The 13,644-nt window shown below is 43.4% G+C and overlaps 1 protein-coding gene across 7 annotated transcripts in view; it reads left to right on the top strand.

Annotated features, from left to right (window-relative positions):
• LOC137791370 (ELKS/Rab6-interacting/CAST family member 1-like) overlaps positions 1 to 13,644 on the top strand; it is a 102,038-nt gene that overhangs the window by 15,379 nt on the left and 73,015 nt on the right. For 4 of the 7 annotated variants that reach the window (XR_011078029.1, XR_011078030.1, XM_068586264.1 and 1 more), the window contains exons 5-9: positions 7,365 to 7,621; positions 7,727 to 7,898; positions 10,627 to 10,701; positions 11,301 to 11,456; positions 13,426 to 13,593. Coding sequence is in view for 4 of the 7 variants with exons in the window: in XM_068586264.1 (XP_068442365.1) it covers positions 7,365 to 7,621; positions 7,727 to 7,898; positions 10,627 to 10,701; positions 11,301 to 11,456; positions 13,426 to 13,593 (828 nt within the window). In the remaining 3 variants the exon portion in view is untranslated. Of the gene's footprint in view, positions 1 to 7,364; positions 7,622 to 7,726; positions 7,899 to 10,626; positions 10,702 to 11,300; positions 11,457 to 12,564; positions 12,658 to 13,425; positions 13,594 to 13,644 lie in introns of all 7 variants that reach the window. The other 3 variants (XR_011078028.1, XM_068586262.1, XM_068586263.1) reach the window with 1 other exon arrangement.

Here is a 13,644-nt window from a genome sequence, read left to right on the forward strand (position 1 = left end):
TACTTTTACTGCTGCACTGTTTTAATAATTTAGCCTCGAGGTGCTGGAGTAAAGGTACATGTTTGTGTGCGAGGAAACATGTCTCCCCTTCCTCCATGGCAATTCATGAATCTCAATGAGATGGTCTTCAGTTCGTCAGGTTCAGCAAAATGATATTGTTGCATTTGCTCCTACATTTTTTAAATTCAGCCCAGAGGTTATGTTTATTTTCGGCTAAACTTAAGTGGCAAACCTACTAACTGCTGGAACCACTGGGCCAAAGGCCTGGCGGTTTGCCAGCTGTTTCTCTCAGTGTGTGTGTGTGTGTGTGTGTGTGTGTGTGTGTGTGTGCGTGTGTGTGCGTGTGTGTAAGAGTGTGAGTCAGGAGGTTAACCCAAACAGGCAGGTGAGCACAGTACCCGTTACACCTGGGCAGCACTTTACCTTCAGGTGGAGAGCGGGATGACAGAGATAGAGAGATGAGATGGAGAAGGAGCGATTGCCTTTTCTCTCCTGTCCCTCCATATTTGACGTCCTCCCTTTTTTTCTGCCCCTTTTCCTTGCCTTTGCTGAGAGCGACAAAGCTGGAGAGGCGCAGAGACGGAGACACGGACTGGCACTGGAGCGTATTTTCCGCTTTGTGAACATGGCAGCGAATCAGGACTTCGGGTTAATGCGTAAACGAATGCTGCCACCAGAACTCTGATCTTTTCCATGGAAATGCTGAAACCATCTGGGACCAGTTCAAATTAATATCCCAACCAGAGCCATGCTTTCACTTGTTTTTATGAGAGCACACTAAATATAGAATCCACTACCGTTCTAAATTAGACACAAATGGTTGCACTGAAGCACATAACTGTAAATACATTGTAAGTATGCCTCGGAAAAGATAATCACCACTCAGCACTTCATCTTGTTACACCTCGATTGGACCTAACTATCTTGCATTTCTAATTCCATTACTCCTCGCTGGCGTTGAGCTCGTCCTCATGGGTTCAGATCAGTTTGAATTCAATAGAAATGGAGGACGCCAAGTGTTTCATTTACTGTACATATAAAAAATGAACCAGCTCGAGTTTCTTTTGCCAGCTGGCTGCAAAAAAAAAATGCTTTGCCTGGCATCCCCCTACACCGGCACAGACCCGAGAGAAAGAGAAGAGGAAAAGAATGGATCACGAAGATGGATTGAGATGTAAAGATGTGTAAAACAAAGAGAGGAAGGAGGAAATCAGGAAAGTGGATAAAAAAAGGATAGATCAAACAGGAACGCTGGGGACAAGTGCCAAGAGGAGGGAGGAAAAGAGGAGAGATAAATGGACGACACAGGCGAATCAAGCTGAAAGCAGCAGATGAAATGTAGAGAAATGGAAGGACGGACGGATGCTGTGACAGGAGAGACATGGGTGCTGAAAAGGAGGAGGAAAGATCGAAGAGATGACTGAAAGAGAGGAGTCAGGGATGACGAGGCAGAGGAGGGGGGAATTCTCGGAAATGTAGAATATTAAGGATGAATGAAGGGAAGAATAAGATTAGTGGAACATAGTAATGGATCATCTTGTTATTAATAGTCGTGTGGTAATGACATTTACTCTGAATTTGACTTTTCTTGTTAAAAATGTAGATGTCAAAAAATCTCTTGGTCGGAAGTTACAGGTAAGGCACGAGGAAAGATTTATGGAAAGTGAGTGAAGGAGATAAAGGAGAGAGGGAGAGGGAGATGTTTGGAACCCATCTTTTCATTAGATGTCGGTACAATGACTGGTCGTTCAGACTTTAATCAAATAATTGGAGTTCGAGCCTGGCTCTATACATGTTGGCTGTTCTACAGGCACTGAAGATGGACTTGGCAGATGTGAACGTGTTTGACTGTGAGAGTTTATGAATCAGGAAAAGGCATCATGCAGCCTCAGCAAAGTCTTGAAGTCCATTTTTTAAAGCCTTTTTTTGATACATGATACAACGTTCTTTAAAACACAGTGACAACCATCTCTCTCTCTCTCTCTCTCTCTCTCTCTCTCTCTCTCTCTCTCTCTCTCTCTCTCTCTCTCTCTCTCTCTCTCTCTTTGTCTCTGCCTACCTCGACCTCCTTCTTCTGTTGCCTGCCGTCTGCACATCTTTCCATCCTCTGCTCACCAACCTATGACTCATTATTCCTCTCTGGTTGTGTGTTTGTGTGTGCGCTCGCATCGACATACTGTAAGTGTGTGTGTGTGGCCACGTTCATGCACGCTCATATATATACATAACATAACACTTGCTGTTCAAATGTAAATGTCCTCACCTAAAATATATAAACCCCCAACAATGCTTTATTAATCGTGTGTGTGTGTGTGTGTGTGTGTGTGTGTGTGTGCGCGCGTGTGCATGTGTGTATGTGTTGGGCGGCTTTTGTGTGTGTGTTTTTCACACATGAATGCTCATCAGTAACAGATGGTCCTCAAACCTGTGTGTTTACTTAGTCGGGATGGAGAGATAGGTGAGGGAGAAAAGAGAGGGATGGAGAGAGAGAGGGGGGGAATAAGGTAAATACAGGGATTGATAGCGGGGGGAGGAAAAGGCAGATGGACAGAGGGAGGGGGAGAGATGAGTAGATCAGAACGAGATTCATGGGGAGAATTTAACCGAGAAAAGCGAGGAGGAGGTAGACGGAGAAGGAGAGAATAAAGGAGGAGCTTTCTACACTCAGGAGTCCCATTAAACTTTAACTTTAATGAAGAGAGAGAGGGAGGAATGGCACTCGTTTTCCTCTTTTATTCTTTTACAAAGTGTGCATTTTACAGTGGAAAGAAACATAGAGGGATATTTGAAACCGAAGGGAACAGAGGAGTTAGTTCTCCCTCTCTTCCTACAAGGCTGTGATTGTGTGAGTTTCCTCTCCACTTTCTGCCTCCCTCAGTGTGAGTGAGTGTGTGCGTGTGTGTGTGCGTGTGTGTGTGTGTGTGTGTGTGTGTGTGTGTGTGTGTGTGTGTGTGTGTGTGTGGGTGCGTGCGTGTGTGTGTGTGTGTGGATTGCTGTGGTAGCCATGTCTTTCCTTATAAGGAGTAGGTTTGGGAAGAGTTAGTGAGGAATGAACAGAATTACAGTGCAGTCACTCCCCCTTTTTCTTCTCTTGCTTATATTCTCACTCTGCCCTAAAACATCTCAATACCTTCAAGGAGCTTGACGTCTGTGATGTGTTAATGTCACATAAGTGTGTGTTTAAACCCACTACTGTACTGCGCAGACCCTGATGTTGCGTCTCAAAGTGACTGATTAGGGTCAGAATTTCCCTCTCTCTCTTGGCTATTCCTTTATTCATTCTCTGCATCACATAATCTCTTTCATCCACACTTATTCTCGTCTTCTTTTAAACACGCAATCAGATGCTGTTTTTCTTCCATCTGCTTTCCTGTCCGTCTTTTGGAAAACAAGGGATTTTCTTTATTTATTTGATTTCCTCCTCTTCATTATGTGCTTCATCCTCCAGCTTTATCCTCCGAGAAAGGACAGAGAGATAGAGAGAGAGCGGGAGAGAGAGCGAGAGAGAGAGTGTGTGTGTGTGTGTTAATCTGCCCGTTGTCTGAAGCCTGAGTGGGCGAAACTTACGGTCATTACGACTGCTGCCTCCAACATGATATCTGCCTGTGGGCATTGTTGCGCTCTGTGTGTGTGTGTCTGTTCATCCGAGAAGTGTGTTTATATGTGTTTTATGTCACAGTGTGTCTCTGTTTGTGAGTGTGGGGGGGGGAGCGAGCGTGACTCACCCGTTGAGCGCAGAATAACTGAGGGATATGAGGGAGGAGTAATAACAGAGAGATGGTTAATATTGAATGACAGATGAGTATTGGCCTCGGGGAGCGCAATGACGAGCGGAAGCAAAAGATTGTCGCCACATTGGCAAACGGATTTCAGAATTATGTGGAACGCTCATTAGACGAAACAAGACAACATTCATTTGTTGAGATGCAAGGTTTTTTTCATTGTAATTTTCTAAATTCAATCCTATTCTGTTGGTATGAATTCATATATTGTGTTTTTTTTTTTTTTTTACAACAATCTCCTGCCATAGTGACATATTGTATCCCTTATGTCTACTGTCTGTATTGTATATTATATGACAATTACAGCCCGTTTGAGCCCTTCTATTGAGGTGGATTTGGTCGGCTCATGTTGTCTCAAGCCAAACAGATGTTGAGCCGCCACTGTCATGCACTCAGTACAGGCTATAAATAAGAGGTTGCGTTGTCCTTGTGAGACGTTCAGGCGTTCTTGTTCTTATATTTTTCCACCTGCTTCAGTTTCTTGCACCTCAGAAGTGCGTTGCTTGAAAGGTCAAAGGGTGGAAAAAAAGGGGAACGTGTACAGTGTGGTTTTTATTGTGATATGTCATATGGATCGTTCAAAACGTTTGTTTCTGATCGCAGCTAAACACAAGAAAAACAAACAACACGTGACCACCAGCCCTCAGAGTCAGACAATACAGACGGAGTCGGATGAAGGCAGCTTGTTGTTGGAACTCGGCACATTTTATTAGCATAAATTTTGAGATTTTTACGACCAGAGAGGCCACTAATGAGACTGGAGACTGTTGCAGTGCAAGTAAACTCTGCCACAGGGTTTCCAAATGCTGACAAACAAAATACAAAGAATAAAATTAACAAATTCTGTTTTGTTTCGTTGAACGTCACTGGGATCACGATAATTTCCCATCTTGCACTGGTTTACATCAGCTTGAAGAATTTATCCGCCCCTCCCTTCAACATCTGAAGGACAGATTTCTCATGATTTGTTTTGTTGTTTGTGTGTTTGTCACGTTTGTCCACGGTTAAAATATATTTCTCATTCTTCCTATATGTTGTCATGTGATTGAGAGAATAAACTGAACACTGCAGTGTAGATATAGTGATGAGCAGTTGACAAATGAAATGGGAAATACTCATTTCTTTATTTTTGTACATCAGATTTCTTCACGTTGTTTGTTGTGTGACATGTGAATGTGACGGACACATGTGTGTTCACATGTCTGTCTCACTTCTGAGTGGCTCTCTGTCCTCCGTGTAATCAGGAAGTCTCTGACAGGGTCAAAGGGGAAGAAGCAAAAGACGACTCAGCAGAAACTGAGAAGAAAAACACAACTTGTATTCTGACCCTCTCTCTCTCTCTCTCTCTCTCCTCCTCCTCCTCTCGTTCCTCTCGACACAATTAACGTGTTGTTTTCGCTGCCTTCTCCTTATGTCCTCATGTCCTTATCTCCCTCTCTGTTTTTGTTTCCTGCTTCCTTTTTATATCTCACTCCCTCTTTTCCTCCCTTTTTCTCGCCTAGTCTGGCATTTCTCAGCTGTACATTCTGGCTGAGTGTGTGTGTTGGGGGGCAGCAACGTAGCTGGCACAGGCCTTTCGGGTTGTGTGTGTGTGTGTGTGTGTGTGTGTGTGTGTGTGTGTGTGTGTGTGTGTGTGTGTGCTCACATTGTATTTGACTTCAGCAACACACTGATTTGTGTTTCAGAAAGCAAAGACTATTGAGGCTTTTTGTGCGCATGTGTTTTGTGTGTGTGTGTGTGTGTGTGTGTGTGTGTGTGTGTGTGTGTGTGTGTGTGTGTGTATGTATGTACGCACATTCATTTCTGCAACTCTGACATACTTTTGGAGGCTTGATGTGAGTTTTCCTGACTGAATACAGCATATAATGAAGATAGATGCACATATGCATGTATTTATTGCCCTAATGGGACAGGAAATATACTGCGAGCCTATCGGTGTGTGTGTGTGTGTGTGTGTGTGTGTGTGTGTGTGTGTGTGTGTGTGTGTGTGTGTGTGTGTGTTTCTCGCTCATATTTCTGGCACACACACACAGCTGTGTTTTTAAATGTTTGTTTATATTCATAGCAGCAACCAATGATCCATTTTATTAAAACCACTGATTATTTCTTTCTACTACTGTTTAATGAATGGTTTGGTAAAAGGAAAAGGCTTTTCCTGCATGAGAGTTCAAAGTGCTTCACAGACATTTTTAACCTGTAAAACAATAAAACGGTTAGCTCTGTTAGCACTTTCACCTTAGTTTGCACTGGTAGCGTTGTTAGCATCGTAAACTATGATTAGTCCTTTTTGGGATAAGTTACATAAAACAAGTCATTGAAATCTAAACGTTGAATTGCTTTGAAGGAATCTTTCACACATGATCTGATACATTAACATTGTATTCACGCACTATTAATTTTTTTGTACAAATTGTTGCTTATTTCCAGCGTATGACTGTCTGAGCGAATACTTTTTGCTGTCATGGAGACCAATAAACCAGAGAGGGAAAGGATTCTCCGTCTGCTTGTTTGTCTCTAAATGTCAGCCGTCAACACAAGTGTGTGAAGAGCTATTGTTGTATGAGTCAGCAGACGAACCCACAAGGAAACAAACACAGTAATCCAAGAAGAGAAAAAGATTTTGTGTTTTATTGCTATACTCTGTCCATCTGTCTCCATGGAAATATAAAAATGTCTGGCTGTCGTGAAACACAAAGCAGCTCTACTGAACCAAAAGACAGTTACTTTGGTATTATTTTATTACCTTTCATCCCTTTTGGTTCGTGAGAGAATAAAGTGCACTTGTGATCACTTTTCTTCTCTTCTCCATCCTCGTCTTTTATATTTAAGAACTGTTGTTCTCGTCCTCTCGACTCATCTGTCTCTTTCTCTTTTCCTTTAATCTCCTTCTCCCTCTCGTCAATGTTGAGTAACGATAGCTGCAAGGGAGTGATAGCATCTCCGCCTTTTTTTTTAACCTCTTAACTTTCTATTTTAATCTCCTGTTCGCTTCTAATCGCATTCGCACACTTCTCCCTGAACGCCGTGCGACCCCGTATTATTATTATTATTATTATTTTATCTCCGGAAACCGCTGCGTTACTCGTGTGGCGATGGCCTGGCTGTTGTTCAGGTTACGTGTGACGCTTTTTTACAAAAGCCTGAGGACATCACAATGACACACACACACTCACACACTCTCTCCTCTTCAGCCTCTCGTCACGTTGTCCTGGACCATAATGGTGGTGGCACTAACCTGCCAACACACGTTTATCACACGCTCTCCACATGACGTAATACTAATAAATCCCTTATTAGTCCCATAGTGGGGACATTTATTCTCTGCATTCAGTGTCTTGCTCAAGGACTATGGGGAGCCCAGGGCTCGAACCTGCAACCTTGTGAACCTTGTAAATGTTATGCACCACCCGCCAAGACAAATTACCTGTATCTAAAAACACACGTGGCAACAAATGGTTCTGATTACACTCCTCAGCAGCCTCACACGACGTCCACACTCTGGAGGTAACTTGCATGTAGAAGTCTAAGTTGAAGTTAACTTGCAAGTAAAAGTCTAAGTTGGACTTCTTTCTCTTCCTCCAGCACTTCCAGTGCTCCATCCAGGCTCTCCAAGATGAGCTCAGGATCCAGCGAGACCTCAACCAGCTCTTCCAGTCCGATTACACCGAGTCCCTTCACCTCGGCAACCATTCCATCTCGCCTCAGGAAATGACGGAGGAGAACTTCCTGCGTCTCCACAGCGAGTATGAGCGTCAGGTGAAGGAGCTCTTCCTCCTGAGGAAGACCGTGGAAGAAATGGAGCTGAGGATAGACACACAGAAACACACGCTAACTGCCAGGTAAAGTGTGAAGGTTTGACTGTTATATCATTTTTCTTTCTTGCTGCCATTTCTCAGGCGCCAACGTGTGAAGCATGGCTTTGAATCTGTTCCATTTTCTAACAGGGATGAGTCCATAAAGAAGTTGCTGCAAATGTTGCAGAGCAAAGGCCTGTCGTCACGGGCAACCGAGGACGACCATGAGCGAACGAGGCGACTGGCCGACGCTGAGATGACCATCCACCAACTGGAGGGCCTGATGGAGCAAAGAGACAAGGAGATGCTGCAACTCAGAGAGGTAGGTGTGTGTGTGTGTGTGTGTGTGTGTGTGTGTGTGTGTGTGTGTATGTGTGTGCACGTGTGTGCGACTGGCCGAAGAGAAGCAAAGGGCATTTAAGCATTCCCAGGTGTGTGTGGGTGTGTGTCTTTGTGTACAGCCAGATGTGAGTGTGTGCAAATCAAACCATGTCACATCCAGGCAAAGCCCTTGGCTTCTGCTTGTATTGGCTCATAGTTCGTTTATAATAAAATACAGAAACATCAGCACAAAAAATACACAGGAATGCACATTTCAATATGCTTTTTCAACTTTGTCTTGTCTCTCTTACGTGTTCATCAACTTGTATGTTGTTTTATACAACAGCCCCCTCTAGTGGAGAGATGTTATTATTGAACAACAATCATCAAAGATGGACGTTACCCTTTCATTACATTACGTTTAGCTGACACTTTTATCCAAAGCTATTTCAGTAGACAAAATACCTTTGACACATCTTTTCTAGACCCATACATTTCACAATTTTTTTAACACTTCCAAACAGTCGTTTTAAAAGAAATTTTAGGGGACAGTGAATGGATGAAAATCAAACATTTATTAAGCAATCAATAGATATAAATACATATGTATGATAGATATATTTGCTTTGTAACAAAAAAGATTACAACCATGAGTCACAACTGTGAGGAACAAATGCATTTAAACACACACACACACACACACACACAGACAGAGCAAGCGATGCATAATTAAAGTTATCAAAGGCAGCAAGTGGCTGAGAAAGAGTGTTAGGATGCAAGATGATGTTCTTTCTAAAATGGCTTAAAATATAATTAGGAGCTACAGTCTCTTCGAATTATTCCAGCTCTCTAACACATTTTCTGGCCGTTGCTTCACGTTGCATCAGTGGGCTGGACAGATTTTGCTTGTTCTGACAGTATTTGCCAACAGACATCGTTATGGCAAAGCGGGAAAAACCGGAATAAGATTATGTAATATCTGGAGGATAGTTTCCGTATCAGTTAAAGTGAAAATTACTCAAGTAAATAATGGAGTGTCTGTTGTGCAGTAGTGTTGCAGACTTCCTGCCGAACTGATGACACTTTTTTTCTGGGACATTGTTTATTTCACTAATTAACAGAACAGTCCTTGCAACTTCCTGCAGCTATTTTTGAAATGTTTCAAAAATGTCCCCTGCGGGGATCGAGCTGATGTGCAGCAGAATAAAAAAAGTGACTCCTCTATGCAAGCAAAAGACTGTAAATGCTACAAATGAAATCAGTATCAAGTCGGAGTTGAATTTGTACAATTGCACATCATTTTGCATAGAAGATTCTTTTCTTCTGTACTTTTGCTACGGCTGCATCAGCGCTTATTTTACCTGTCACACTCCCTAGGAATATCTGTGTGTGTGTGTGTGTGTGTGTGTGTGTGTTCATATTATTCATGCGGCCCCTGAAGCCACGGCACACTCCTATCCCTTTCACGTGTGTGTGTTTTTGTGCTTCCTGGCTCATGCATTAACTGTCTTTGTCAGCCTCCTAAGTGAGTTTCCTCCAAAGAGAAGCAGTGATGCATACGCGGCTTCGTCGTCCCCTTCTGCTTTCATTCCCCTCCTCTCTTCTACTCTTTCACCCGGTCCTTTCTTTCTCTTTTTGTGCCTTTATTTCTGCCCCCCCCCCCCCCCCACTCCCCCTCTTTCTCTCCTCATTTGCTCTCACATCATTTTACTACCGAGTCTTAACATCATTCAGACGGATGGAAATCCGTTGCACGTAGCTCAAATTAGGGGAGTTAAATTTGGACCTTGGAGATTTTTTTGGGAGGATTTTGGGAATATAAGTGTAGTGGAAATCAAAAGTTTTTGCTGGGGGGTTTCTTTTCGCAAAGTATGTTAGATATTACTCTGTGACTGGACCTTGCTCCCTGTGGTTTCATTATTTAGCATTTGAAGCCCTGCGACTGGATTATTTCATTTGAATGGAATTGTTTGGTTTCATTACTTTTTATTTTTTTGGGAATCAAGACCATTTTAGACTGAATTTGAACCTTCAAAGCTTTAAGCTAATTTATTGAATTAGCATCACGTGAGGCTGTCAGATTCTTCCACTCCTTCTCATTTGAGGCTGAAGCGGTGCGAGCTTAGTTTGTGTCGTTCCTCTCGGTTGGAAGAATGTGGGACGGACGGATCGACCCGAGGAGGCTGAAAGCCAGCGCCTCTGCGAGAAGGAGACACCTCATTCCAGCCTCCCCCTCCATTCCCATCTCTCCCTCTTTTCCAGTTTCTCCCTCCATCCCCATTCCACCTTTCCACGTGTCTCCCTCCTTTCATCCCTCGCCTCCGTTCTCCCCTTCACGCCATCACCAACTGTGTCCCTCTCCCTCATTCCCCGCACCTGCTCTTCGTTCCCATCGCCAATCCATCCACCCCGTCGTCCTCCCCTCCTCCTGCCCTCCCCACTACCCATCTTTTGTCGTCGCCTCCTCCTCCATCCATCCTTCAGTCCGTCCTTCCATCCATCACTCTCCATCCTTCCCTGCTCCCGCTCCACGGCCTACACCGGCCATTCAGCCCTCCCTCCATCCTTCGCCGTCAGTCGCTGTCGCCTTCTGTCCCGGCTCGCGACCTTGTCCCCCCTCCCTCCATCCCTCCTCCCTCCGTCCCCCCTCCCTCCGTCCCCCCTCCCTCCGTCCCTCCATGTCTCCCTGTCTGTCGACCGCTGACCACCGTGGTGTCTGTGTCCCTCAGGAGCTGCACAGGAGATACGAAGCAGCTCCAGAATCGACAAAGACCAAGGCCTTGCAGACGGTCATCGAAATGAAGGTAAAGAATGTGCTGTGGATAGATAGTTCTTCGGTTTTTTAAACTCCTAAAGATTGATATAAGGTACCAGCCTCACATATCCTGTATCTGTCAAGCTATATTTATTTAAATTAATAATCAGTTGAAGACACTGTTGTTTTTTCAAACATCCATCCTCTGGTGACTTTCGAACCTGCAACAATTCACAGTATTAACAGAAAATTGTGTGGAGTATAATAGATCATAAATCTGACAAACTAAACTACATACCAATAAAGGATTGAAGGGTGCATGCAGCATCATGACATTAGTAAAGTTTTTGTTAATTGGGAGCTATTTCCAAACCAGCTAAATATTGCAAAGACAAAAGAGGCAGAGTAATCTGTTAATAACTCACTATTAGCTTCGCCTGCCTTAAAAAATATGTCTGTATGTTCTTTTCCTCAGTTCCTCAATCAAACCTTTCATAATGACTTTCCTTGATTGACTTTCCAGCTCTACTCATGTGTCAGACATACCTAAAGGAATATATGTTATTACCTGGTGGCATTTATGGCCCGGGCACAGTGACTCACACCTGTTTCTCTGCCTTTAACGCGAGCGTGTTGATGTCCTGCCAGGATGCGAAGATCAGCTCGATGGAGCGCGGCCTGAGAGAGCTGGAGGAGGAGGTGAACATGCTGAAGTCCAACGGGGCCCTGAGCAGCGAGGAGAGGGAGGAGGAGATCAAACAGATGGAGGTCTACAGATCCCACTCCAAGTTCATGAAGAATAAGGTGACAGATTCACACACACACACACACACACACACTTTTTCATCTCGTATCCCCACTTGTCTCCCTTTCATGTTGGGGAAGATGGCAGGATTTTGGCTTGCTGGGAAATAACTGGAGTTCTTTCCACTTGACGGATACAACTTTAGTGTCAGGAACAGGAAGGGGTACCGCGGGAGCCACGCTCATTAAAACAAACTAGTGCTTCTGTCTTGTGGGGAGACGAGACAGTTTGGGAATTCAGTCGATGTTTTTCTCTTTTCCTTCTCGAGCTTGTTTAAGCTGAAATGTGTGTTTTTGTCTCGGTGTGTTTTTTGTGGAAGGAAGTAATTCGCAGCTTGTTTTTATTACATCGCCTTTTTCTTTCTTTCATTTCATAATTGTTCGCATGTATTGTTAGATATATATATATATATATATATAAGTACAGCATCAGCATGTTTGCAGTCTTAAGATGTTATAATAAGACCATCAACTACCCCGATATGATGAGTTAGTCAAAAGAAACTATGACATTAGATAAGTATTCTCTGGCTCAATTAGGATATCTTCAATGGACATACCACAATATGGAAATTGTTTAACTATAAGGGCATAAGGAAGCCGTAGAAATGGTTAGGCGGAGTGCATTCTGATTAAACATACATACATTATACATTTTCATCTTTGGGTTTGCACATTATTGTATGTCACTATCAATTCAGTAATGTATTAGAAAATTATGGTACAGAAATTTCTTTTTTTCTTCATGGTTTAATTTTTGTTTGTGAGAAAACCTGTAACATGACCCTACGGGCTACAAAGAAAATCAAGGAATTCAGCACCAACTATAAAAAACATTATTCTCACAGTCAACATTATGTATTCCTAAAGACCATGTTTACAGGTGCTCATCAATGAACAGCTCGTATCAGCGTCATAACGTTTCACATGTCAGTTAATGTCCCCGACATTAAAACCGTTCCACCCACAGGATGTTCAGCAGGTGTTGCTCATGCATATTGTTTCCGCATGTGAGGTTTTGGATATGACGTGTGTGGCCAGTGTGGTCTGTGAACGTGGCGGCTGATTCATTGTGGTCGTGGTGAGTGACGCCCTCCTCTCCTGCCAGGTTGAGCAGCTGAAGGAGGAGCTAACAAACAGCCAATCAGAGAAGGAGGAGCTAAGGCAACGGGCCAATGAGCTCCAGCGGGAGGCGCCCGCAGTAAGAGACGTGCCTCTGTGTCTGTTTTGCTCTTTACTTCTAATCCTCCTTCACGCTTTCTGTCCCCCAGGTTGACTGGTTAATGGCCGCTGCTCCAGTAGACTCTCAGTAGAATCCCAGTAGTGTGTGTGTGTGTGTTCAGACAGCAATAAGCAACTATAACAACAAAACAACAGTAATTTCCCGCGTGCTGTTTTGATCATATGAACAGGTTAGGAGGTATTTTCTTCCCATTCTGTCTATGACCAACATCTGTTGACAGTAATAGTTGTTTCAAGCAGTCTGAACGGCACAATAACAGGCTGATAATCCAGCAGGGCCCAACCACATTATGCATAACTAACCTGCTTCTCTTTCTTCTCGCATGAGGTTTCTCTCAAATAGTGACTTGAGTGAGTTTGCTGTGGTGTTAATACGACTAATTTTCCTGTGTGGCCAGGGTCCATTCTTTTTTCCTGTCATGTTAAATTCACTTTCAATCGCCTCATTGAGATTGAAGGAACTTGAAACATTTTTTTTTTAATGTTTTTTGTTAACTGATAGAATTGACCCTGACCAGCTTGTATAGTACAGATAAGTAGTTGGGGAGCAAAGTATATGTTTTCCTCGGCTCCTCATACCGCACTGACTTTAATGTAAGTTTATCCGTTGTTTAGATCCCCGGTAAGAAATTAGGAAATAGGCTAGAAAGTCCTTAAACTATAATAAGCATGTAATCCTCTCCAGTACACACTCTCATGGGTGTAATGTCATGTGTGTGTTACTCAGATTGAACAAGCGAAGCAGGATCTGGGTCGTAAGGACAGCGAGCTTTTGGCTTTCAGGACTAAACTGGAAACTCTGAACAACCAGTTTTCGGACAGTAAACAACACGTGGACGTACTCAAGGAGTCACTCACTGCCAAGGAACAGAGAGCCGCTATACTGCAGACGGAGGTACAGCTACTCTTTTAATAGTACTTGTTGCTGTGTTTAAAGGTGCTGCTA

This window comes from Clinocottus analis, unplaced genomic scaffold (genome assembly GCF_023055335.1).
Source record: "Clinocottus analis isolate CAN_PGR_092001 unplaced genomic scaffold, fCliAna1.0.p SCAF_20, whole genome shotgun sequence".
Lineage (NCBI taxonomy): Eukaryota > Metazoa > Chordata > Actinopteri > Perciformes > Cottidae > Clinocottus > Clinocottus analis.